The sequence below is a fragment of the Ailuropoda melanoleuca genome, chromosome 2 (assembly GCF_002007445.2).
Source record: "Ailuropoda melanoleuca isolate Jingjing chromosome 2, ASM200744v2, whole genome shotgun sequence".
Lineage (NCBI taxonomy): Eukaryota > Metazoa > Chordata > Mammalia > Carnivora > Ursidae > Ailuropoda > Ailuropoda melanoleuca.
Window position 1 is genome coordinate 69,146,718 of NC_048219.1, and position 24,797 is coordinate 69,171,514.

General features: G+C 38.0%; 1 protein-coding gene across 2 annotated transcripts in view; it reads left to right on the top strand.

Moving 5' to 3' along the window:
• Positions 1–427: 427 nt before the first annotated feature.
• MFSD14A (major facilitator superfamily domain containing 14A) overlaps positions 428–24,797 on the top strand; it is a 39,656-nt gene continuing 15,286 nt past the window's right edge. Inside the window, exons 1-6 of one of the 2 annotated variants that reach the window (XM_034653970.1) lie at positions 521–665; positions 7,689–7,747; positions 13,591–13,686; positions 21,314–21,376; positions 22,139–22,266; positions 23,937–24,051. In XM_034653970.1, the coding sequence (XP_034509861.1) occupies positions 7,733–7,747; positions 13,591–13,686; positions 21,314–21,376; positions 22,139–22,266; positions 23,937–24,051 (417 nt within the window). In that variant the 5' untranslated portion in view covers positions 521–665; positions 7,689–7,732. Of the gene's footprint in view, positions 666–7,688; positions 7,748–13,590; positions 13,687–21,313; positions 21,377–22,138; positions 22,267–23,936; positions 24,052–24,797 lie in introns of both variants that reach the window. The other variant, XM_002920771.4, reaches the window with a different exon arrangement.

The following is a 24,797-nucleotide window of genomic DNA, read 5'->3' on the forward strand; positions in this document are numbered from 1 at the left end:
GGGGGCGCTTAGGGGGAGTAGGGGGTGCACGAAGACAAAATATTGTTTCTGAAAAATCAGTTTATCCTTACCCACTATTTCTGTTAAACGATTTCAACTGTTCCCTTTGTCACAGTTGGAGATAGGGATAATAGTTGAGGACGCCTTAGTCGTATTTCCAGTGCAACCATTTATCAGCCGTATCTCCACGAGCAGGTAACTTTTAGAAACTTACATTTCATCAGTGAAGGAAGGACTATAAGGGTCCCTACCTCCCAGGGCTGTTGTGAGGAGTGAGCGAGCTGAGGAGCGGGGAAAACACAGCGTCGCACCAGCCGCAAACCTAGCGGCTTCCCTCTGGACTTCCCTCCCGGCGCGGCGAAGGCAGAGCAACCGAGAGGGCGGGGCGGCGTCACGTGGGCGGGGCGGGCTCCTCCGCGGATCGCACGATGTGACGCGCCGCCGGAGGCAGGCGGGGCCCTCAAGATGGCGGCGGGCGCCCCGAGCGGCTCGGCCCGGCAGTAGTGGCGGGACGGCACTCGCCGCTGGGGCCGGCCGCCCCGGGAGTGGCTGCAGCAGCGCCAGGAATCGAGGATGGTAAAATGACCCAGGGGAAGAAGAAGAAACGGGCCGCGAACCGCAGTATCATGCTGGCCAAGAAGATCATCATTAAGGACGGAGGCACGGTGAGCTGGGGTACCGCGCCGGGGAGCGTCCCTCGGGGCCCCCCAATCCGATCTCTGCCCCCAACGCCGCCGCCACCACCCTCCCTGAGTGCCCCCGCCCTCCCCCACCCCGTCGGTGCTGCCTATGTCTCAGCCTCCTGGGCTCTCTTGTTTCTACTCCGGGGCTTTCCTCTCTCGTCCCGGCCTGCGGCCTCCGGGGCCCATCCTCTTGGGGAAGCCGCTTGCCTCTCCCGCACCTGCCGCCCTATCCTCCGGCGGCCCCTGGAGGGCCTGCGGCCTCGTTCCCCACGTGCGCCTCCGCGGCGGGCTGGAAATGACGCCCGGCTCTCCGCCGGCTGGCCCCTCGCGTAGCCCGGGCGATGCTGGTACCGCCGCGTCCCTCGCCTCCGCAGCCTCGCCTTCGCTGCCGGGCCCCGCGTCGCGCTCGCGGCCCTTTCGAAGGTGCTGGGAGCAATCCCTGGCTTCCCATATGCTGCTCACCGGGTGGCATCTGGCGCGTGGACCCCGCTGGGGCCCCTTGGTGCCTTCGCTTTCTTCCACCTCGTTCTGGGTCGGTGCTCTTAGCTCCTTCCAGTGCGGTAAACACTGTCAGACGGTGGGCTTTCCTCTTCACTTCCCGGAGTCAGAAGCGTGACGGAGGACGCCAGGGGCCTAGACTTAAATCTGCTGGTTTCCAAAGAACAGTAACCACTCTGTTCTTTGGGTGGTTAAACTCACCTTGCTTATTTAAAACAAAAGATGCTAAATAGAGTTATCATGGCCTAAGGATCAGAAGACACTTTGAAAGGAAGAGAGAGGGCAAGAAAAAATTGTGCTTTTTAGAAACAGTTGTCATCACAAACTTTATGCAGTGTTCTGTAGTTAACCGGCAGGGGACGTAGGATTTTTAATTGAAAATTTAACTCGCCTATACTTTTTTATGCCGAAATTTCTCCGTTGCTACACTCACCAGTCTTTGTTGCATTCTTTGATATCACGTTCTGAAATAGAATGCAAAGGTAAAACATGTTTCACTTTGCTGAGAAGTGTGCAGAAATGATACCTTATTCCATATTTATATTTATTCTAATATATATATATATATATATATATATATATTTGGAGCCCGGATCAACTGCTAGCATGATGCTAAATATGTACAGTAATTAGACCACTACTGAGGATTTGCCGAATCCATTTGAAATAAATGACAACTTTTTTTTTTTTTTGACATTTCAGAATAGGGGCCCAATCCATATGCTAAAATTTAGAAAGCTTGGGACATATGCAGCAATTTCAGAATATACTTTTAGCTAATTGTAAAATTAATTAGATATCAGAGCTTTGACATGTGGTAAAGAAAAAAACTTCCAAGTTCTTAGATCTTTTTGTTGTACTTGATTAATTAGAACATTAGTTTGATTAAATCAATTATGAATAGTCAGGCCCTTTTGATGAAGTTAGTTAGAACTACGTGGGGAGAGAAATAGCATGAAAGAATACTGGTTGTCTTTGTTAACCATAGGAGCTTGATATTTTCGATTCTATATAAACTCTACGCAATAGAAGCAACGAAGGATTGTATTTTATAAAAGCAAATGATTTTTAAGATCAGTATTCTTTGCAAAAGATTAAGAATGGAGTTCTGATCAAGAAACACACCTTCCTTTTCTTGAGGTAAAGTTCAGTTTTGTTACCTCTTTGGAGTTTCGTTTGATTCACTTTATATCAGATGCTTTCATTCCAAATCCTGTGAGATTTGGAAGAGATTTTTACTTTTTATCTAATTTGTTAAAGTTGTAGTGAATTCATAGCTTGTTTTTGGAAGCAAAATGCAATTTTTACACCATCAGTAAGTTTTTAAGAGGGCACATAGAATAAATGAAAGCTTTTCTTGAGAACTGTGGGCGTGTGGTATTATTATTTATCATCTTTATACACTTATATTGCACTTTCCAGTCTGAAAGCACTGGACACCTCTTTAGAATAGAAACTTTGTTTATGCATCTTTGAATCTTATAGGGCCTAATAGGAATTCAAAGTGATAAAAACACATTTAAAGTTCTTTAAAAGAAGTGTGTGCCAGCACATTCCTAAATTTTTTGTTGTAATTGTGTTCATTCCTTAATTGATTTTATACACACACACACACACACACACACACACACACGGGGTATTTATATTTCTAGAAGTGTCAGGGTAATTTTTTACCATGTTTGTATTTTAACCTACTCTAGCTGTAAACAAAAAAAAGTATATTTTAGTTGTAGAAATTTTAAAATGGCACTTGCTTTTCTGCCTCTCTACTTGTAATTGGTAAGACTACCCTTACAAACATTTTTTAAGGAAGGCAATAAAATTGCCATTTGGTGGTGTGTGTGTGTGTGTGTAAGTTCTGCTGGTGGGTAGATTCATTCAGTCAGGTTTCTAGGGCTATATTGTCATACTTCACAGACTCTGAACAGTATTTTGGGTCCTTGGCCAGTGATACTGACCTGACCCCTTCTGTTTTCTTCTAGTGTTCAGCAATGTTAATAAAATTATTTTGCTTCATCTTTCTGCTAATGACATCTTTGTAAGCCTTAGTAGCCAATTTTCATATTTATAACCAAAACTAATAGAGTTGTTAATGACTTGTCAAAAACTTAGAACAGATTTGTTACCGTTTTTGACAATTGGAGAAGTGAACCCTTCTAAATGAACTAGGTTAATCTTAAGTTACCAAATGTTTTTTTCTTTTCTTGAAATTGTAATTGAATATGCTGTGAAACCAAGGTGAGGCTAATAAGTTGTCCATTTGATAGTACACACTTAAGGGAAATTACATGAAGGTGTGTGATGTTGTATCAGGAGTTTTTAACTTGGATCTGTACACCTTGAAGTTGTTTGCAGAATTTTCTTTGTCCATTTTTCGAGAGATATTCCCAAAAGAGTCCATACCTCCCAAAAGTTTAAGAATAGTTGTTCTATTTGGGAAAAAAAAAAAAAACAACATAACTAGAGAAGAGTTCCACAGATTAGATTCAGTAGGTACATATTTACTCATTTAGTGTATACCATTTTACTGATGAAAGTAATTGTAACATTGGTGAATTTGCTTTCTGAAGCGTTGATATGTGGAAATACAGTTTTTGGTTACAAACTTTAATGAGTATGGCATTTTGATGTATCTTCGTTCGGTCCAGACCATTTAAGATGGTTGAATTAAAAGTGTATTCTAACATTTTAGAATACTTCTAGTTTTGTTGTTAAATTCTTACCATATATTTATTACCAGATTGTCTATGAACATTCCTGTTAGAGGCTAAGAGCCAAAGTGTTACATAGATGAGGTATTTATTTATTTTGTCAAAAATAGAACTTTTAAATGATTTTTTTGAAGTTTACTTATCTTTTACATGATTTTTATTGTTTCGTTTTGTTAATACAGTTGTGGGACTTCATCGCTGACAAAGTGAAAAATGTCCAATTTTTTCACAAATAAATTGGTAAAATGACTTTAAAGATTTGATAGAAAGCACAGCAGGTGTGAATTGCTTTAAGTACCTGAAAAAAGTAAAATTGGTATTTGCAAAATGAAATATACCTGAGAAGCAGAGCGTCAGATTTTTGTTCCTCGTATCTCTGAGTTGAAGTACGTAAATAGGAGTCAGCAACCATCTCAAAAGTCTGAATCCAAGCCCGGATCCTTTGCATCCTTCACCTACGAAGACGGCTGAGGCAGTTATAGGGTAACTCTTAGACCCCAGAGAGCTGCTAAATAGATAGTTAGCCTCTAGTTGTTAGCATATAAGCCATAAGGAGGGCCACGGTGCCTTCAAAAAAGCCAGCGTTCTTTGAAGTCACTAGCCCATGCCTAGAAGCATCAGGATGTATATACTATTTTCGGTAAACTTGTGTCACACAGTACCGTGAATGACTTACCTCCTTACCTCCATGATATGGTTCAGCATTTGCTTTAGTTAGTATGTTTGGGGATAAATTAGTAAGCAGTTTTTTTAGCTTATATATCCAGTTCATCCTAATACAGTTTGAAGAACTGCTTCCCAGTAGTCATACAGCAGCTGCAGAAATTCACTGATAGTTGAACTGTAACTCATTTATCGCTACCAAAGTTTGAAGTTTAAGCAATAAAGAACAGCTTTTTCCAGGTAGCATTCTGACAGGTATTTATGATTTAAGCTTTTCTATTATTTAAAAGCTCAAGTTGTCTTTTAGCATTATTTTGACTTAGAAATGTCAAAGTAACATTTGACAGTGGCAGCCAGGGTGTATCAAGATCCCTGAAATGGTTTTGCCTCTTTGAGGGCCAGATGTAGTAGCTTATTCTAAATAATGGGTCTACTTGATCAGTAATATGTGAAAACAATTATAAATTCTACCACATGAAATACTTCCCCTTCTTAGGGAGCCTTTTTATAAAATAAGGGGCAGTAGGTCATATTTCATTTAGCTATATAAATTGACTAATGAGAGATCACACCAAGTTTAGACTCCATCCTAGATGTTGATGACAGTTTGATGTTTGTTTTGATGATGGTTTTTTATTTTTGATTTTATTTTACATTGTTGGTTCAGTTGGTAGCCATTTGAACCATGTAACCCATTGGAGATGTTCATGGGGGTAAGCACTTAATGTAATGATGGCTTAACTTGATTTAACGGTTACATCTTTTCCTCCTAAGAATGGAGGGGGATATAATAGTCATGTTGCTTAATCTTTTCAAAATATACCACAGAGTGGCGATCCTGGCTGGCTCATTCAGTGGAGCGTGCCGTTCTTGATCTTGGGGTTGTAAGTTTGAGCCCCACGTTGGGTGTAGAGATTACTTAAAAATGCATCTTAAAAAAAAAAAAAAACTTACCACAAGGTAATACAGTCTTAAGCTCTAGTTTTGTTTTGTTTTGTTTTTTAAGAGGAAAACTTGATCTCATCGTATTTTTGTTGAATGTGTTTAAGAAGTGTGTTTAATATCTATTTAGGACTAATCTAACCAATATCTCTTGACTTCTGTGATAATACAGATATTAAATATCTGTCTTTAAAACTGATCCATAGCATATAAGTAAAATCTAAAGTCTCACTGCAAATTAAACCAAAATGGCTTAATTAGTATAATAGTGTTACAACATGTTTATGGTGATTCATACTTCCAGGAAATTGAGGATTGGTTTTATTTTCTTTTTGCTGTACAAAGTTAATATATCTTGCCTTGCTTGATTAAAGTCAGAGAAAATAAGAAAAGCACCACTTGACTTTGTGAGAAAGGAAACATGATACCAGATACTGGCAGCAAAGTTTTACATTTCCTTTAGTTAGGCCATAGTGTGTCAGGATCCCATGAGGGCAGCTTTGTAGTTACACTATTTTTTTAATGTTCTTCTATGAAAAACTACAATTCTTAGATGCCTGTAACTAAACATCTGTGTCTTTTTTTGTGTGTAAGACTTTTACATTATCTTATTTTAGCTTAGTTATATATTGTTCAGAGAAAATTCAGTGTTTCTTTCTGAAGCTGTATTTTACCCTCATTTTTGATTAATAACTTGTCAGTATTAAATTCTAAGTTCAAAATTATTCCCCCTTATACCTTATTTTAGTTCTTACCATGTTTTTTATTTTTCCCAACTTTTATTTTGAGAATCTTCAAAACTACAGAAAAGTTGCAAAAATAGTATAATGAGTATTCATTTGCCCATCCCATAGATTCACAGTCACAAATTAACGTTTTGCCACATTTGTTTTTCCTTTCTCTATATATACTCATATTTTTTTCTGAACCGTTTGAGAGTTGGTTGTAGACATCAAGACACTCTACCCCTAAAACGTTTATTGAGAATGTATCACCTAAGATAAAGGATATTCTCCCACATAACCACAATATTATCACCACATTCAGAAAATTTAACATTAACACAATACTATTAGATAATATATTGGCTATAGTCACATATCTCTAATTGTCCCAATAACCTCCCTTATAGTTGCCTTTTTTTTTTTTTTTGGATATAGAATTTAGTCATTACATTTAGTTGCCATGCCTCTTCAGTCTAGAATAACTTTTTTTTGTTTTTTTTATGATTGACAATTTTTAATAGTCTAGGCCAGTTGCTTTGAAGAATGAGCCTCAGTTTAGTTTATTCTCCTTGTTTACTCACATGATAAATTCTGTTTCATAAATGGGGTTATAATGCCCGGTTATAGGTAGAATTACTTCTGTCTCCTGGCCAACAATCTACATAAGCCCCTGGTTCCCACCAGTAAGTATAGAGCATAAGTTATTAAAGTCAACATTCTGCATGATAACTGCTGGATTCATAAACCCATATCGATTAGGCAATCGTAGACTCAAAATTTGGGAGCTAGACAAGGATTTAGATAAGAGACCTAAGTTCATCTCTTACTGCTGAGGGAGTTAAGGTGACTAATTTAATTTCCCTAGCAGCTTAGTGTCTGCATGATTAGGGCTATCAATCAGTCCATGGTCACAAAATACCCTTTCTATACCAGGCATTTGGCTACACACTGAATACTAAAATGGAAAAAACTGGATCCCTACACTTAAAAGAGTAACAGTCTGTGGCAACGTATTCAGTGTATCCTAACCACTGCAACCAGCATAACTCCAGACTTGGGCTCTGAAGTTGCCTGGATAGATTCCATTTCGTATATTATTTGTTGCATTAGACTAAAATGGAGATAACAATGTCCAATTGGAAAGGTTGTTAGGAAGAGTAAATACGATTTTGAATGTAAACCGTTGAAAGTTTTCAGTAATACTCTATTGTTATGATATTAGTCTAATGTATGTGTACCCTACATCTGTGTGCTAGATAATACAGTAGCCAACAGTGGGATGTTAAATCATAGAGGAGGATATTAATAGACGTTGCAAGTTTAATTAATAAATAATACTGCCTTTTTAACAGTGTTCAAATACAGTAATTATACTGAATACCTCTAGTGATAGAAGGGACCTAAAGAGTAATTCATTTATGTTCTGCAAACATTCATTAAGCATCTTTGTGCTATGCATGTACCAGGTGCTCCAGATCAAAGACTTAAAGAGTACTGGGCCTGTCTCAGCATGAGCTTAAAAAAGGTAAATTAGGCTAAATAAAATGAAACAAGTACTTTACATAGCAAAATATAAATTTGTGCAGGTTACCTTGTGTTATAGGCTAGAGGAATAAGTAAGTAGATTTTAAAAGGCTTGGCCGAAAACCTGGATGATGAAACCATATTCTGTTACCAATGGAAAATATGATTTGGAAAATGGGAATTAGATTGGAGAGTAGAGGTGGGGTTAAAGGAGATTGTCCCTGACTTCTGAGGTTGAAGTTACAGGTGACTGCCATGAAACCATATCTTTGTGAGAGAGAGGTTACTCAGCTGAATGGAGGACTTTTGGTGTAGTAATTATTATGGTTGTACGTGGCATATCTTGGCATTTGGGGTTGGGTATGTGGTAGTTTATGTTCAGATTTATCTTCAAAATTTTCCACTTTGTACCTCTTTGAATTCTCTTGAGCATCCTCAGATATCATCTGTTGGTAGAATCTCATTATGATCTGAATTCTCTGTTCTTGATGCTGTAAACTACTCACTGGTCATATATCTGCACCTGCTTGTCTGTGAACCTTCCCTTGGTCTTTCTGCCCAGGCCATGACCCTGGTATTCTTTACCTACTTGTTTGGGATTTTGCTCGGGGATAGATATTTCATTAAAATCACTAGCCTTTGTGTCAAAAGTCCTACCTAGAAGTATTTGTAATTTTAAATCAGTAAAATATTTTAAAAATTTGTCGATTTTATTAAGATCTTGTATTACCTCTTTTTTTTTTTTTCTTTTTCCTAAGGAGTCTCCACTCCCAGCGTGGAGCCCAGTGCAGAACTTGAATTCAAGACCTGAGCTGACATTAAGAGTCAGTCACTTAACTGACTGAGCCACCCAGGTGCCCCCAAGATCTTGTATTACTTTTGAATTTATTCAAAACAAAAGAGATGAATATAGATATAATACACTTCTCAAGATTACCAGTACTTCAGGATGAGCAAATATCCCTATCTCTTCCCCCATCCCTTGCTTTAAAAATATGTATATAGGGGCGCCTGGATGGTTCAGTCAGTTGAGCATCCAGCTCTTGGTTTCGGGCTCAGGTTGTGATCTCATGGGTTGTGGGATGGAGCCCCAAGTCAGGTTTCCCTTGGGCCGCCCCGCTCAGTGGGGAGTCACCTTGGGGATTCTCTCTCTGCCCCTTCCCCCACTTTGTGCGTGTGCATGTGTGTGTGTGGTGTGTGCGTGTGCTCACGCAAGCACTCTCTCACTCGCTCATAAATCCTAAGAAAAAAAGTACATGTGCACACACACACACCCCTTTTCCTCCCGGTTTTGGGAAATAATGAGAGAATAGCTCAGAATGGACAGTATATCTAACTACCTATCTTTTTCCATTCTAGTTTTTACAGTTTTTCTTTAATAAGCAAAACATTTTCCTCGTATTTAAAGTATAAGCATACTTATTAGAAAAGATTTAGAAAATTGAGAACAACGTAATAATTTTATGTCTCTTAAAATTGCTACCTAATTAAGATTGAGGTGAGTTTTTGCTTTGTTTTTCGTAGTTGAAATTACTCTACACATACAATTTTAATCCTGCTTTTATTCTTTTAAACTTAACATTGCTGTAAGCATTTTCACATATCATTAAAGATGATCCATAAACAATTTTTGGCTGCATATTCTGTCGGATTTAAAGGTTGAATATTTAGATTGCCATATTTCCTACTGTAAATGATGCTGCCATGAACATCTTAATGGTAGGGCTTTTTCTGAATATTCAGTTACTTCCATAGGATAGAATGTTATTAGCTCTTTTTTTTTTTTTAAGATTTGTTTATTTATTTATTTATTTATTTATTTATTTATTTATTTATTACTTTTTCTTTTTTAGAGAGGGATAGTGAGCACCAGCAGGGGGAGCGGCAGGCAGTGGGAGAAGCAGGCTCCCCACTGAGCAGAGCGCCTGAAGCGGGGCTCTGTTCCAGGATCATGACCTGAGTCTAAGGCAGATGCTTGAGCCACCCAGGCCCCCCTGTTATTAGCTGATTTTAAAATTATTTTTATTGGTTATATTTTTATGGTGTCTTAGTGCTTTTGTATTGGTTTTTATGAATGCTTTACCTAGATATTAAGCTTTATTTCTTCCATATCTTCCTCAGTTTGTTGTCTTCAAATTCAGTTGTACATGTTTTTTTCAAACTAGTGTGCCTAAAATGAATTAATCTTGGGGCACCTGGGTGGCTCAGTCAGTCAAGCGTCTGCCTTTGGCCTAGGTCATCCCAGGGTCCTGGGATCAAGCCCTACATTGGGTACCCTGCTCATTGGGGAGCCTGCTTCTCCCTCTCCCACTCCCCCTGCTTGTGCTCTCTCTCATAAAATCTTGAAATAATGAATTAATCTTTTATTCTTTCCCCTTTCCTCACAGTCTGGCTGACTAAACCACAGAAGTCTTATCTTTTCATCTTTGATCTTCCCTTATTGTCCTCTGCTACTCTAGTCAGTCATGGGGTCCTTTTGTCTCAACCTCTTAAGTGTTTTTTGTATCCATTCACTCTCTCCATCCCTACTACCACTATCTTACTCCAGTTGCTATTACCTGTCCCCTGTTGTTTCTTCAATAGCCTGCCTTCTGGTCTTCCTCCCTCCCTTTCAAAGTCTTTGCCACACTGCAGTGAATGTTATTGTTCTAAAAGGACAGTCCTATACTGTGTTGTTAACTCTCTGGCTTGAAATATTTTAGTTACCCTGCTGCCTGCAAGTTAAAGGTTTGCATGTGACTTAAGAGGCCTTTTTCAAGTTACGTTTTCAGTTTCCCCTCTTCTCACCTCACAGCCTCTTTTACCGCTCTCCTTAGACATCAGCTACTGAAAGAAGCTGTGATGTTTTCTGTCTTCTGGCCTTCGCATATGCTGTTCCCTTTACCTCAGATACTCTTGGCCATCATTACCCTCCACTGACATCCTATCTCCCACACACATATACACATCTGACAATCCCAACATCTTTCCCACTGAACTTCCAGGTCTCAGATAATACTGCCTACCTCCCTGTTCAAAGCCTGTGCTGACATTCTCCTCACCTGATGGAGTGCTCTTCCCTGAAACAGCTACTTTTTTTTTTTTTTAAAGATTTTATTTATTTATTCGACAGAGACAGACACAGCCAGCTAGAGAGGGAACACAAGCAGGGGGAGTGGGAGAGGAAAGAAGCAGGCTCCCAGCGGAGGAGCCTGATGGGGCTCGATCCCAGAACGCCGGGATCACGCCCTGAGCCAAAGGCAGACGCTTAACCGCTGTGCCACCCAGGCGCCCCGTGAAACAGCTACTTTTAACATCATTTCCTTCCCGTTTTTTTGCTCTGTGTGTATTTTTATACACATTGTTATGTAAATATCATCTTTTTATCAGCATTTCCCAAATAGTTTTACAAGGAACTCAAATGGCCATGAGATACTGTTATATGAAAGAAGGATTCTATCAAGTTTGGAATACAGTGCATATTGTATCTTCTTGGAAATTCTTAATGTAAATTAGCATGTTAAAGGCTGAGACGTTCTAGGCATTTCACTGAGTGCTGGGTATATGCAGTGGTAAACAAAACCAGTTTGGACCTTACTAAATCCTAAGACTGTGTTCTGACCTTATCTTAAATCAACTGTACTTGCTCTGTTTGGTACTGGACATCACATCTTCCTTCCTAAAGCTGATCCTTTGTCATCTGTAACACTGGGTTCTCTTAAGTGTCCTGATCTTTCTCTGATTGGTTCCTTCTTTAATTTCTTCATGGTTCGTTTTCCTCTGCCCGCTAAATGTTGGTGTTTCTTAGAGTCTGGTCTTAAACCACTTCTCTTTTCGCTTTTGTTCGTCTCCCTATAATCTCACCCACTCGGGTGGTTTCAGACGTCATCATGCTGACTAATTGTTTTAGTCATTCCTCAGAAGACAAGAGAAATGTTTCAAGTACAAGGGGCAGTGTCTTAGATAGGACCTGAAGTAAATCTGAGCCTCTTGGGGGAGAAAGAGCTGCGACACTCCCAGCTTCCACTAGTAGACAACTAAGCTAAAAACTCGGAAGTTATTCTTCGCTCTCCATCCCAGATTGATCAGGTGCTGCCACTTTCACATCCTCTGTAATTAACGTGCATTCCCTCTCCTGCAGTGTCCTTGCTACTCCCCTGTTTCATGCCCTCATCATCTCTTGTTGGAACTGATTGAAATAGCCTTTTACATGCAGTTTGCTCCTCTGTTTCCAACTTCAGGAAATCATCATGGTGTAATGAAAAATGCAGGTCCGATCGCACCGTCCTCTTGCTTGAAACCCTTCGGGGTTCATTGTGTCTCAAGAGTAATGATGAGAAACTCCTTAACAAAGTTTAGAGTCTTATTTCTTCTGCCTTCCTTTCTTTCCTCCATGATTATTACTTTATTCTCCATCAGCCTTCAACTGTCCTAGCGCTTCTCTGTTTCATTATGGTTTTCTCTGGTGAGATTGTCCACACTACCTCCTTCTCTTGTAATGCTCTTTCCTTGCTTCCTTACTTCTGTGTATCCCTTTTATTGCATTTGCACGTAAGCAGATGATGTATAATGAGGTTTTTTCCTCTCCGGACTGTGAATTCTTTGAGGTCAGGGAGTGTGTTTTAATGGTTTTTGTAATCCCACACCTCTGATACATAGTAGGTGCTCTGTAAATGTTGAATGAATGAGATCTTGAACAGATTTATTCCCAGCCAGGGTCCTTCACCTCTTGTGTGCCCCACCTCTGTTGTCTCAAATTCCTAAACTGCAAGTTTTACCAAAGGGGTTTTCAGATACCTAAATTCTGAAGGTTTGGAAGAGAGTTACCTGTGTTTTTAAAATAATTATGATGCATTATGACAATATTAAAAATGATGTGGCATCATTTTTAGTATATAGAGAAATCCAAATCCTTGTTTCCACATAAGATTATTGAATATACTTTACAACTTATGTATGACATTGTAATATGTATTGATTAAACTTGAGTTTTTATTTTAGAAACCTCTTAGTGGAGACTGAGTTAATGTTATAGGTCATTTGCTTTTCCATCAATTTAATATTGCCCTTAGAATATGAAATTCAACAACTGAAGTAATTCTTAAGACATTGCCAGCAGCAGTATAAACTTCATTTTGTATTTTTCTTTCTTCTGTATATCAAATTCCAGATCTCTAATGTATTACTCCGGGGACTGTTCTGCTTTTGAGCCATGTTACTATCTGTTAGATTCTTGCTACAGGCTTCATTTATGATTTGGGGTTAGTGCTGTAGCCTCCTGTTAACTTTCCTCAGTTCTGCCCCCTTTTCATCCATCTGCTACACCTTTGCCAGAATGTTCTTTCTTAAAATTTTTATCTGATCATGAGAGTCTTAACATCCTTTAGTGGCTCCCCATTGCCTTCAGAATGAACTGTAGACTCCTGAGCATGGAAGTTAGTCCCTGCGCACCTCGGGCTCATCTCTTGAACTCCCGGTGTGCAGCCCATGTTCTAGTTGTACTGAGCTGTAGGAGTCCTGTCATGCCTCCTGCCCTCAAGCCTTACAGCCATTGTATAGGCTGTGGCCTTGACCTGTTTTACTCGCCTTCCCACTCCCCACGTTTGACTGTCTGACTCCTTTTCATCCTTTTAATCTTTCTCCCGGAAGTCTGTTGTTCCCATCCCTACCCTGGACTCTGTGTGTTACCTTTGCACGCTGTGCTTATGTGATGTATTTACCTTGAGGACAGGGACAGCAAGTGTTCAGATGTTTCACATAGTGCCAGTACATGTATGATCTCAGTAAATAAATAACTTACTATTGCCATAATTGTTAGTAATTCTGGAACGCACTGTTAACTTTTTAAAAATCTGTTTTTATTAGCCTCAAGGAATAGGTTCTCCTAGTGTCTACCATGCGGTTATCGTCATCTTTTTGGAGTTTTTTGCTTGGGGATTATTGACAGCACCCACCTTGGTGGTAAGTAATCTTTTAACTTATTCATTATGGACTTAAGTCTCTTTTTGTTCAGTTTCGGGGGGTAAAAGGTGCCCCTTTTCCCTTCCTGTGGTTAATTCTTACACCAATATTGTCAGCTCTTCAGTACTACATTTTACTGGGTTAGTTGTCTTTTCCAGCCTTTACTTCCCCCTTACTTTTTGGGGAGGGTTTGGCTGGGTGTGGTTCTTCTGGTGAATACTGACCATGGTAAGCAGGGGCTCAGTTCCCACTCTGGGTAGGGTCGATGGGATTCTTAAACTGACAGGCTTAGGAAAGATGTTATCTATGACATGAATCACTCAGCATTATTATTTTGAGATTGACTGATGCGGCTGTATTTTCCAAATGCTAGTTTTTCTTAGGTTAGGGTAAGGCTCTAGAGGTAACCATCTAAGAAGATTGTTCTTTTCATAGCCCTTAACTGATTTTGCAAATATCCCCAGGTTTGGAACCTTAGAAAAGATGTCTCTGCCAGTCCAAACAATTCAGGTGATAGCTAGTTTTCTTCTTTTGATATAGATCAGGGGAATGGAATAAAGGAAGGAGTAGTTACTGCAGAAGTCTGTAATAACCTTGAAAGGTATAATTAGGATAAATGTACAGCTTACCAAATCTAGTAGAATTTTAGAGTGATATGCTTCCTTATATTTTTTGAGATTGCTCATTATTATATAAAAAAGGTTTTTACAAAAAGTTTGTTTATAAATAAATTGGATGATCATGTAAGTAGATTTATGTTCTAAGAAAGAAAATTTACATTCCGTCTATCTCCATATTATATGGCTACGTAATCATTACTGGATCTACATAAAATATGGGTGTTTAATAGTTGTTTTGAATATATAGGACATATTCATGAGTACTGTTAAAACACAATTCAGAAGAAAAGAAAATCTCAAATAAACACAGTTTCTTCTATAAATAAACCATGCGTTGCAAGTTAGAATAGTTCCCTGCCATGTAATTGTAAGAACGCTGATTTGAGTATGTTTTCATTGAAATCCTTTACTTTTTAAGAAGGATTTACTGGGGGGGGGGCACCTGGGTGGCTCAGTCGGTTAAGCATCTGCCTTTGGCTTAGGTCATGATCTCAGGGTCCTGGCACTGAGCCCCGCATCAGTCTCCCTGCTCAGCGGGGAGCCTGTTTTCCCTCTCTGGCTCCCCTTGCTTGTGCTCTCTCTGTCAAATAAATAAATAAAATCTTTAAAAAAAAGAAAAAGGATTTACTTGTAATAGGTTATCAATTGTACATTAATAGATTTTCAAAATAATTGAAATGTGGACTTTTAAAATATCTGATCTTTTTTTAATTAATAATTTCTGATGGGAGTCCTTCAAGAATTCATTTACACATTTCCTGCCTTCATAATCCATGTTATACTCTGATTTGGAACTTCATCAGGTGATGCAAGTTCATTATGACATTTGTAACTTCATTATATTGTAATAACCTGATGTCATGGGCTACTGAGGTCCTGTGATAACTGTGTGGTCTCACACTTCTATATTCGCTTCTCTGATGTTCCAGTGTGCTTTTTTATACTCTGCTGCCCGTTTACCATATAAATCTGCTTGGTGGATCATCAGTCCTGTGGTTTAAAGTACTTAAAGCTTTGTGTCAGTAAACAGTTCATTTATATTTATATTACCGTGGGTCCAGGCACAATCCTAAGCGCTTGAAATGCATTATCACTTTTAATCAGTGAAGTCCCCTCAGGGGTGGGTTTTAGCCTGATGCTACAGATGAGAAAATTAAGGTTTAGAAAAACTAAGCAACTTACTTGCAACTACTATGATAGTAAATTGGAGTTGCTATTTGAAACTAGGCTTGCTTTGTTCCAGTGCTGGGCCTAGGGGAATGCTGGGAGTAAGAGGTTTGGACCCGTGGTTCAGGTAGTTGAAGGTTATTGGCAGTCCAAACGGTAGCTAAGTAGAGAGATTAAAATGTTTTGGGTAAATTGTTTGCAAGCCTTTTGTGATGTTTCCATAATTTGTTAGCAGGATTTAAAGTGTGTATAGCAATTCTTTTAATTTGCTTCTGTTTTATATTCTTTAGCTATGTCAGGTTTTTGTCTAACTTTGATTATTTTTTTCCTAATTGGACAAAAGAAGACTGTCTTCTTTAAGAACAGGAAAGATCCAGTTATTTAGACATAAAGGCTTGTTTTTTAGTTCATTTTTTGTAGCTAACTTTGTGCTTAGTATATTTTTAATTTTTTGTTAGTTAAAAAATGGGTGGTGCTTTTGATTTGTCTTTTCCTTTTTTACTTTTTAAAATGCTGAATTGAGTTCTGATCAGGAAAATGAAAGTTGCTAATTTGGGAGGACTTAATGTTTTTTTTTTTCGCCAGCATGATTGTATTTTTTGTAATAATATCTATAACATTGCCAGTTATCTGATGTATAGCGAGACTTTCTTCCCCATGGTTGTTAAAACAGTTATTCTTAATTCCCATATTTGCCCTTATTTCTGAATTTTTATTTTTTATTTTTTTAAAGATTTTATTCATTTGACAGAGAGAGAGACAGCCAGCGAGAGAGGGAACACAAGCAGGGGGAGTGGGAGAGGAAGAAGCAGGCTTCCAGCGGAGGAGCCTGATGTGGGGCTCTATCCCGGAACGCCGGGATCACGCCCTGAGCCGAAGGCAGACGCTTAACCGCTGTGCCACCCAGGCGCCCCTATTTCTGAATTTGTAAATGGTGAAATGAGTTGTGGTTACTAGGGAGAGTTTGTAATATTATCATAGTTCTTATTCTTTATCTGTTCCCAATTTTACTTCATTAATATTTTTAAAGTCAAGCATCCTCAGAAAAAAATTTACATATTAATGAATAGTAAGCTCAGAATTTTATTTTTCTAGTTCTTTTCTTATCTGTGATGTATACATGTTTTTAAATATTTGCAGTTTTTGTGTTCTCCATTTTTCTCTTATGTGGTGGGGAGTTCTTTGTGGGGATGGGGTGGGACAGACCTAGGCAAAACAAAGATTGAGCTGTAGTGATTAGATTGTATCTAAATGCTGACATTTGTTATATTCCAGGTTCTTTCAGGTGCTTTGGCCTACAGGCATAAGAATAGCAAGAATCTTTGAAATATCACTAAGGAAAATTGTGTGTGGAGCACATGTATATATAATTCTTCTCTCTATATAATATGTACTGCTTTCTTAATAATTAGAGATGCAGTGTATGCTTGTTGTAAAACATAAGGCAATATAGAAATGTGTAAGGACACAAAAGTTCCCTGCAATCCCACCTACCCCTCCAGTCAAGCATCAACAGGTTGATAAGAGATCTTGGCTTCAGAGTAAACTTTACCTTCCCCGTTAGAACAAATTAGCCAACCAGAGATGAACATTTTCAGCAGTTAAAATGTGCTATTCATCAGTAATTTTTTTTTCTTACTAGAAGTGACTATTAAAAAATTAGATATTTTTTCAGAATATCTGGACCTTATAAGCTGTCCTGCTGAAGTCAGAATCTTCAAGGGTGAGGCTCAGATGTGTATTTTTTAGAAGTGATTCTCATATATCTAGTATGTATCACTAGTTAAGAACCAATATATTAATTCAGTGTGGGTTTAAAACAGTTTTGCTCACTTTGAGGCTTTTTGCTTTCAAATTTTTGTTGTTGACTGAGGCAGTCTTCTTTGTTTTGAACTCCTGTACTCCCCCACCCCTGTGTTGGTGTTGGGGGCGTGGGGCAGGGGGATTTCAAGGTACACGAAGGCACACGAAAGCATAGCACTTTACCCCTCTTTCTAAAAGTCAGTTTACTTTAAACATTTTATTTCTGTTTTATGTGCTTTGAAAGGGATTATAAACTAGAGAGTCATAGCTCTTAACATTTATTTAAAAAGGAAGAATGAGGATAAAGTTGTAATTAGTTTATTTGTATTTTAAGTCAGTATCTCTCCATACATAGCTCTCAAAAATTGTAAAGTTTTACATTTTAAATTACTTTCTTTTTTTTTTTTTTTTAAAGATTTTTATTTATTTGTCAGAGAGAGCGCATAAGCAGGAGGAGTGGCAGGCAAAGGGAGAAGCAGGCTCCCTGCTGAACAAGGAGCCCCATGTGATGCGGGACTCTATCCCAGGACCCTGGGATCATGACCCCCAGTTGAAGGCAGACACTTAACTGACTGAGCCACCCAGGCATACCAGCATCATATATTTCAAAGATTTTCTTTGAATTAATTCATTTAACAGATAACCAATGTTAAGATGTATTAATTATAATAAATGGGATTATGATGTTAGGGATTTATTAGCCTTAGCTTTCTTTTTTTAAAAAGATTTTATTTATTTATCTATCTATTTATTTATTTAAGGGGGAGAGAGAGAGACAGAGAGCACGGCAGGGGAGGGGCAGAGGGAGAAGCAGACTCCCCACGGAGCACGGAGCCAGACACAGGGGCTTCATCCCAGGACCCCAGGATCATGACCTGAACTGAAGGCACGCCCACCCTACTAAGCCACCCAGGCACCACTAGCCTTAGTTTTCAAGACCAATGTGAAGTTAAAGAATTCTTTTTTTAAAATTTCATGTGATTTCAGTTGTCTTTGAGTTTTAAACTCATAGAATTTACAGAACTCTGTGTTCTCCTGGAACACAGTGAAAGAACAAAAGCTGTGTTTGAATGTGGAGGGCCTGCCCAGGGGAGGATGGTGCAGTCTCCACCAACAAGGGGCTTTACATTAACTACAAAGGATTTTAGACTGCCAAATGTTTCTTAAGGACTGAAGTCTAACACTTTGAGAAGCTATGTGTTTGGTTCATAGTGGGTATTCAGTCAGTGATAATTGATTGACTAACATGTTAGATAAAGGGAATTAATAACAATAGGTTTGAGGATCTATAATGCTGAGAAGTGGCTTAACTTTTTTGAGCTATGGTTCTGGAAAAACCAGGCCAGTGTTTGATGGTCCCGGCCGCTTAGATGCAGTCTGTGTTATGTAACCAGACCCTCAAATTCTCCAACATCTCTTATATGTAAATGGCTACAGAGATAGTCCTGAGGCATTTACTGTTTTAAGGACTGTTTCCTCTAAAAGTTTTTAGAGTTCCATAAATTTTAAGACCTATAAAATTTCTTAGAAAATGTTACATCTTTTCCTATTCAGCTCTGAAGTCCAGTGCTGAAAGGATCCTCACAGATCAAAAATCTTTACATTTGTATTGTTATATTTGTCTCTATGTTAACATTTTGTTAAAAAATCAAACAGGAATGTTTGCTTATGTTAATTTAACTGTACTCCTTTTGGGGGTTGTAAAGGTAACCTTAGCTAAATTGCATAATTGTTTTGTTATATTAAGTCACTTTGGAAGCAGTATTATCAGGTAATTATGAACATCTAGTGAATAGTTACTAAATGAAGGCATTCTATGAGGCACTAATCAAGATAAAGATATATTAAATGCAAGGTATAGTGTATATAGTGCCTGTCCATAAGAATCTGAAGTATAAATGAAAGGAAATATATATTAAACACACGAAGAACTGAAAAATACTAGAGCCAAGTAGCGCGGTCTGTGATAAAAGAAAACTCACAAACCCTATGTGACTGTTGAGTGCTGTAATCACTTCCTGTTGGCCCTAAAAGAGGAATTGATTGCTTTGGACAGGAAAGTTTGGTGACAGAGGAGCAATTTGGAAGGTTTGGGGGTTGGCTAGAGAGAGAAGATAAGGGGAGCAAACATTCTAAATGGAGAGGATGTCCTGTATAAAAGTGTGAATATTGGAAAGCATGGGAATATTTAAAACGGTGAAGAGAACAGATTGTTGGAATGTAAGGTAGCTTGGCAAAGTGAATCATCAGCAGTGAGATCTAGCATATCATAAAGCTTTTTGTAGACATTTGTTACAGTCTTCATTCTTTGTAACACATTTTTTTGTGCCTACAAAGATTTGGCCCTTAGTAATTGCTAGAAGAAAACTGGATTTGATTTGTTGCAAGAGGTTTAGAGATATCACTTTAAGGAGTTCACATCTTTTCCTTCAGTGCGAGAGCTGGCAGACTATGGCTAGGGCAAGTCCTATACATCCTGTTGGTAGCGTGTTTTTCATAAATAATGTTTTATTTGGGACACAGCCACGGCCATTCATTTACATATAGTCTCTGGCTGTTTTTGTTGAGTTGAATACTTGTGACAGAGACTGTATAGCCTACAAAGCTATAAAAAGATATCTGCTGTCTGGTTCTTTACAGAAAGCTTACAGATCGCTTCTTTAGATCCATGGGTCTTTATTATAAAACCCACTTTTCTCAGCCTCAGCACTACTGACAGTTTGGGCCAGATGATTATTTGTTGTGAGGGGCTGACCTGTGTCTTACAGGGTGTTTTGCACCATCCCTGATCTCTGCCTTTTGGATGTAGCTCCCCCCATCCAAGTTTTGACCATCAAAAATGTATTCAGACATTGTCATATGACCCCTGGAGATCAAAATCACCTTCAGTTGAGGAAATACATAATATATATCATATAGAGACAAAATAAATGAATATCATAAATATGTGATTTTTCCCCCCATGTTAATGATTTTCTTTGACTAAACATTTCATATTTTATTTTTACATGTGAGTTAATTTTTGTTGAATTTCTAGTTTTGGGCAGAAGAGTAGCTGAAGAAAAGGGAGCAGTGTAATCCCTCTAAAGGTTTTTCTTACACGATATCAGAACGTACATTCAGCATAGTTTTTCTTCCTAAAGAGATTTCCCAACTTTCTTATTCTCCATATTGCCATTCTCTCTTGTTTTTATTGAGAAACAACGTGATATAATGGAAGAAGCCGTGGCTTTTAAGTCAAGCAAGAACTCGGTTGCCTCGTCTATAGAGTGGTATTTTATCTAACCCATAATGTAGTTAGAGTGAAAGAAAAAGTATACATAAAACCTCTGACACATAGGCTGTAGAAGTGGTAGCTGCTCTTTCTTATTTTTTCAGTGACTTTTCCTTCCAGTTGCTTTTTCAACCAGTGGCTACCCACGGGGTTTACTTGCTGCCCATTGAACAAATTGATGCCATGTGGTTTGAGACCAGGTCTTAGAAAGAATAGAGTAACTGGTAACACATTTTCATAGGTGGGGATTTCTTTTTCTTACTTTGTGGTGTCTTTCTAGATTTGCTTTTTGGCAGTTAAAATTTCCCTATTCTCCCAGTCTCCTATCTTAGATAATACATACACCTGTCTATGAAGGAGTTCTAAGTCAGTTATATGTGGCAAGCACTGAAGACGCCACATAGTGATTAAAAGCATGGATCTTCAAGCCCAGCTTCCTGTGTTCAATTTCAGTTGCCACATATTAACTATGTAATCATGTATAAGACACTTACCCTCTGCCTATAACACTGTTCTTATAGGATTATAAGTGGAATAAAAGGAAATAATATATGTAAAGTGCCCAATTTAGTGCCTTGTGACATCGTAAATGCAAAATAAATATTTGGTATTATTAGTATTTACTCACATGCATAGCATCATACAAATACGAAAATTTATAGGAGATAAAAATTATATGAAAGGATGTTTTAAAATGTAAATGCAGAAGTTTTACTGAGACTAAAATGTGGTATGAGATTTTTATTTTGTATTTTTTCTTTAGGTATTACATGAAACCTTTCCTAAACATACATTTCTGATGAATGGCTTAATTCAAGGAGTAAAGGTAGGACCAGTGATATATTTGCCCACATACACACAGGCACATACACTTTCATATGTATACCTCTGCCAGTGTATGTTAATGGATGAATTCATTGTAATTTTTACAATTTGAGTATATCTTGGGGTATTACTTCACACTTAAATGAACTAGTTTTTAAATATCTTTTTTTATTAAAGAGGAATATATTTCCTTTCATTGGTCATCTAAATTGATTTGACTCAAATACAGCCAACTATGTATAATGATAAACCACATCATAACAGATTTCCCCTCTGTTTTACTTGTCGGCGTTTTTATTTCAGAGATATGAATGGTTTTATAAGCTAACAACAAGAATATAGATTGAAGAGAAAATAACTATTTAAAAAATACATAAGTATAAAACTATATGGTAAAGTCTTGATTGTTGTACATACTCCTCTTGATTCCATTTTACCAACAAGGTTTATAAATAAGTACCCTAAGAATATAAAAACAAATAATTAACATGATATTCTTTCTAGAATTGCTAATGTGAAATTATTGGGATTGAGAATTCATTAGAGCATTTCATATGAACATGTAACCAGAGCCCTGCAGGTGATTCTAGACAATCTTGGGAAAGTTTTAAGTTCTATATAGATGAGAAATAAGTTATCTAAAGTTTGGTGATATTATACTTAGGTTAGAAATAAACTTAAAAAAATTCTGTGATAGCAGAATAATTTCTTTTTGGCTCCTTGGTATTGATTGTATACATTTTTTTCATTTCCTTTTTTTTAGGGTTTGTTGTCCTTCCTCAGTGCCCCACTTATTGGTGCTCTTTCTGATGTTTGGGGTCGGAAATCCTTCTTGCTGCTAACAGTATTTTTCACATGTGCCCCAATTCCTTTGATGAAGATCAGCCCATGGTATGTGCATAATCAGATCACAACAATTAAATATCGTTCTCTCATTGTTTATTTCGTTCACCTTTTTGCCATCTTACCTATGTAAGTTTTAATTTTATTCTTCCAGTATTCTTTGACGCAGAAAAGAGGGTCCTTAAAAATATAGTGGCTAAGTAATAGTACATAATGATTTTAGAAGTGGATGCTACTGTAGGAAGTGTGTAGACTGTTGGCTATAACCTGCTTTTGGATTTCATAGCCCAAAATAATAGTTGCTTAACATCAAGGAAACATTTCTTTCTGCCTATAAAAGAAGTCAGCAGTTGAGCAGTCCAGAGCTGGTTTGGCAGTTCTGGGGAACCAGACCTTTTCTGTCTTTGTGCTCTGCCATCCTCTGCGAGCACCTCCACAGTCCAGCATGGCTGCCTGAGTTCCAGCTTGTGTCACACTTCAGGCAGCAAGATGGAAGGAGTGGCTAAGAAGAGCACACCACCTTCCTATAAAGAAACGACACGATTCTCACCCAACCTCTGCTTACTTCTGTCTGGTCAGATTTCAGGCACATGCTCCTCCCGTTACAAGATGCTGGGCTCATGGCCACCCTAATTGAAATCAGGGTTCTTTTACTGGGGAGGAAGGGAGGGAAAGCTCACAATGAGAGTGATTTTTCTCAAGATAGTGGAGCCCAGTTTAGTTGGAGCTTTATTCTCCTAATGTTCTACTCCACCACATGTGAATGTTAGTTAATTCTGCATCATAGAGGGGCTGTATTTCCATGGCTATCTGGAAAGGCTAAGGGTGTATAAGAGGCAGGATCTTCCTCTTGTAGGTTAGACAGGTATAATTCTGAAGGCCAAACCCTTGATGAATGCTAATCACCCGAATGAAATCTTACCAGAGGAGTCTAGGCGATGAACAAAAAATTTGCTGTGAAAAGCAGTGTGTTAGAAAAAATTTAGTAAGCAATAAAGACCTAGTGGAGTATTTTAATAGTTCATTATGGTTACACATAATTTTTAAAACTAAATATTCAACATTACAATAGGAATTTCTTATTCCTGGCCAGTTATTTTGAAATCATATATACCGAAATGTAGTTTGCTTTTTAAAATACCTCTTGTTTACTCTTCATAGTAATTGTCTGTTCTCCATTTCATTTATGAGTACTGCCTCACAGGTTGCTTCTCTGTGAAGACTGAGTTGTTTGTTTTGCCAGATTTGAAAAGCTTAATGTAGCTTGTGGAAAAGCATCTAGTTTCTATATAGAGGCATAAAATAAATACAAAGTAACTTGTTTCTCCATTTCACCCACTGAATTTTGTGTTTTGTGTAGTGCCATGGTGGGAAATAGTAATGGATCAATTATAATAGACTTTAGTTTGTTGCTGTTTTTAATAAAACCAACAACAAAGCTATTTAACAACTCAACAGTTGGGTAAAATATTGACCTGGATATATTATATCTAATTTTAAGTATTCCTGCATAGTAGCTGAATTGCTTTTGAAGGGCCACTTTTACCAGTATTTTCATTATATCTATGGCTTATGATTTACAGAAGAATCCATGAACTGTCTTAGTAAGCCATTGACTGAAATGAGCTATTCTTACTGTAACTCACTTACAGAAATAAAGGAAGGTTAAGGTGTAATGGTAATTGTTCTGTTTCTTGTCAATTGTCTTTCGATCCTAGGTGGTACTTTGCTGTTATCTCTGTTTCTGGGGTTTTTGCAGTGACTTTCTCTGTGGTATTTGCATATGTGGCAGATATAACCCAAGAGCATGAAAGAAGTATGGCTTATGGACTGGTATGTGTGTTTATTCTGTTCTTTTTATCTGTGGGAAAATACCTTGTTTTTTTTTTAATTATTTCAAATAACAAGTACAAGCCTTTGCATTACAAAATTTATTTTTTTGCATAAAATACATTTCGTAATAAAGTCATCCATTAAAGTAATGGATGACTTCTATCAAAAGTTTTTTTCAATACAAAGCCATGTAAGTTTTGATACTTTCTTTCAGTATTAGTCATATATGTGAGATTTGAAATTATAGAATATTTTTACCTTATAGAATTTCTTTATAAAGAATACAGAAATTGGGACGCCTGGGTGGCTCAGTCAGCTAAGCGTCTGCCTTAGCTCAGGTCATGATCTCGGGGTCCTGGGATCGAGCCCCGTATCAAGCCCCACAGCTGAGGGGGGGCCTGCTTCTCCTTCTCCCTCTACTGCTCCCCACTGCTTGAGTTCTCTTGCTTTTTTGCTCTTTCTTTGGCAAATAAAATCTTCGGGAAAAAAAAAGAATACTAAAAATAAGGAATTATTTAATGTTATGAGTTTAAACATTACTGATATTTAACAGCTACTGTAAAATGCAATAGGCTAATATCAGGGATCAGCAAAACATTTCTGTGACTTTGTGGGCCACAGAGAGTCTCATATTCTGTTTGTGTGTGTGTGTATCTCTTTAAAAATACATGCGGCGCCTGGGTGGCACAGCGGTTAAGCGTCTGCCTTCGGCTCAGGGCGTGATCCCGGTGTTGTGGGATCGAGCC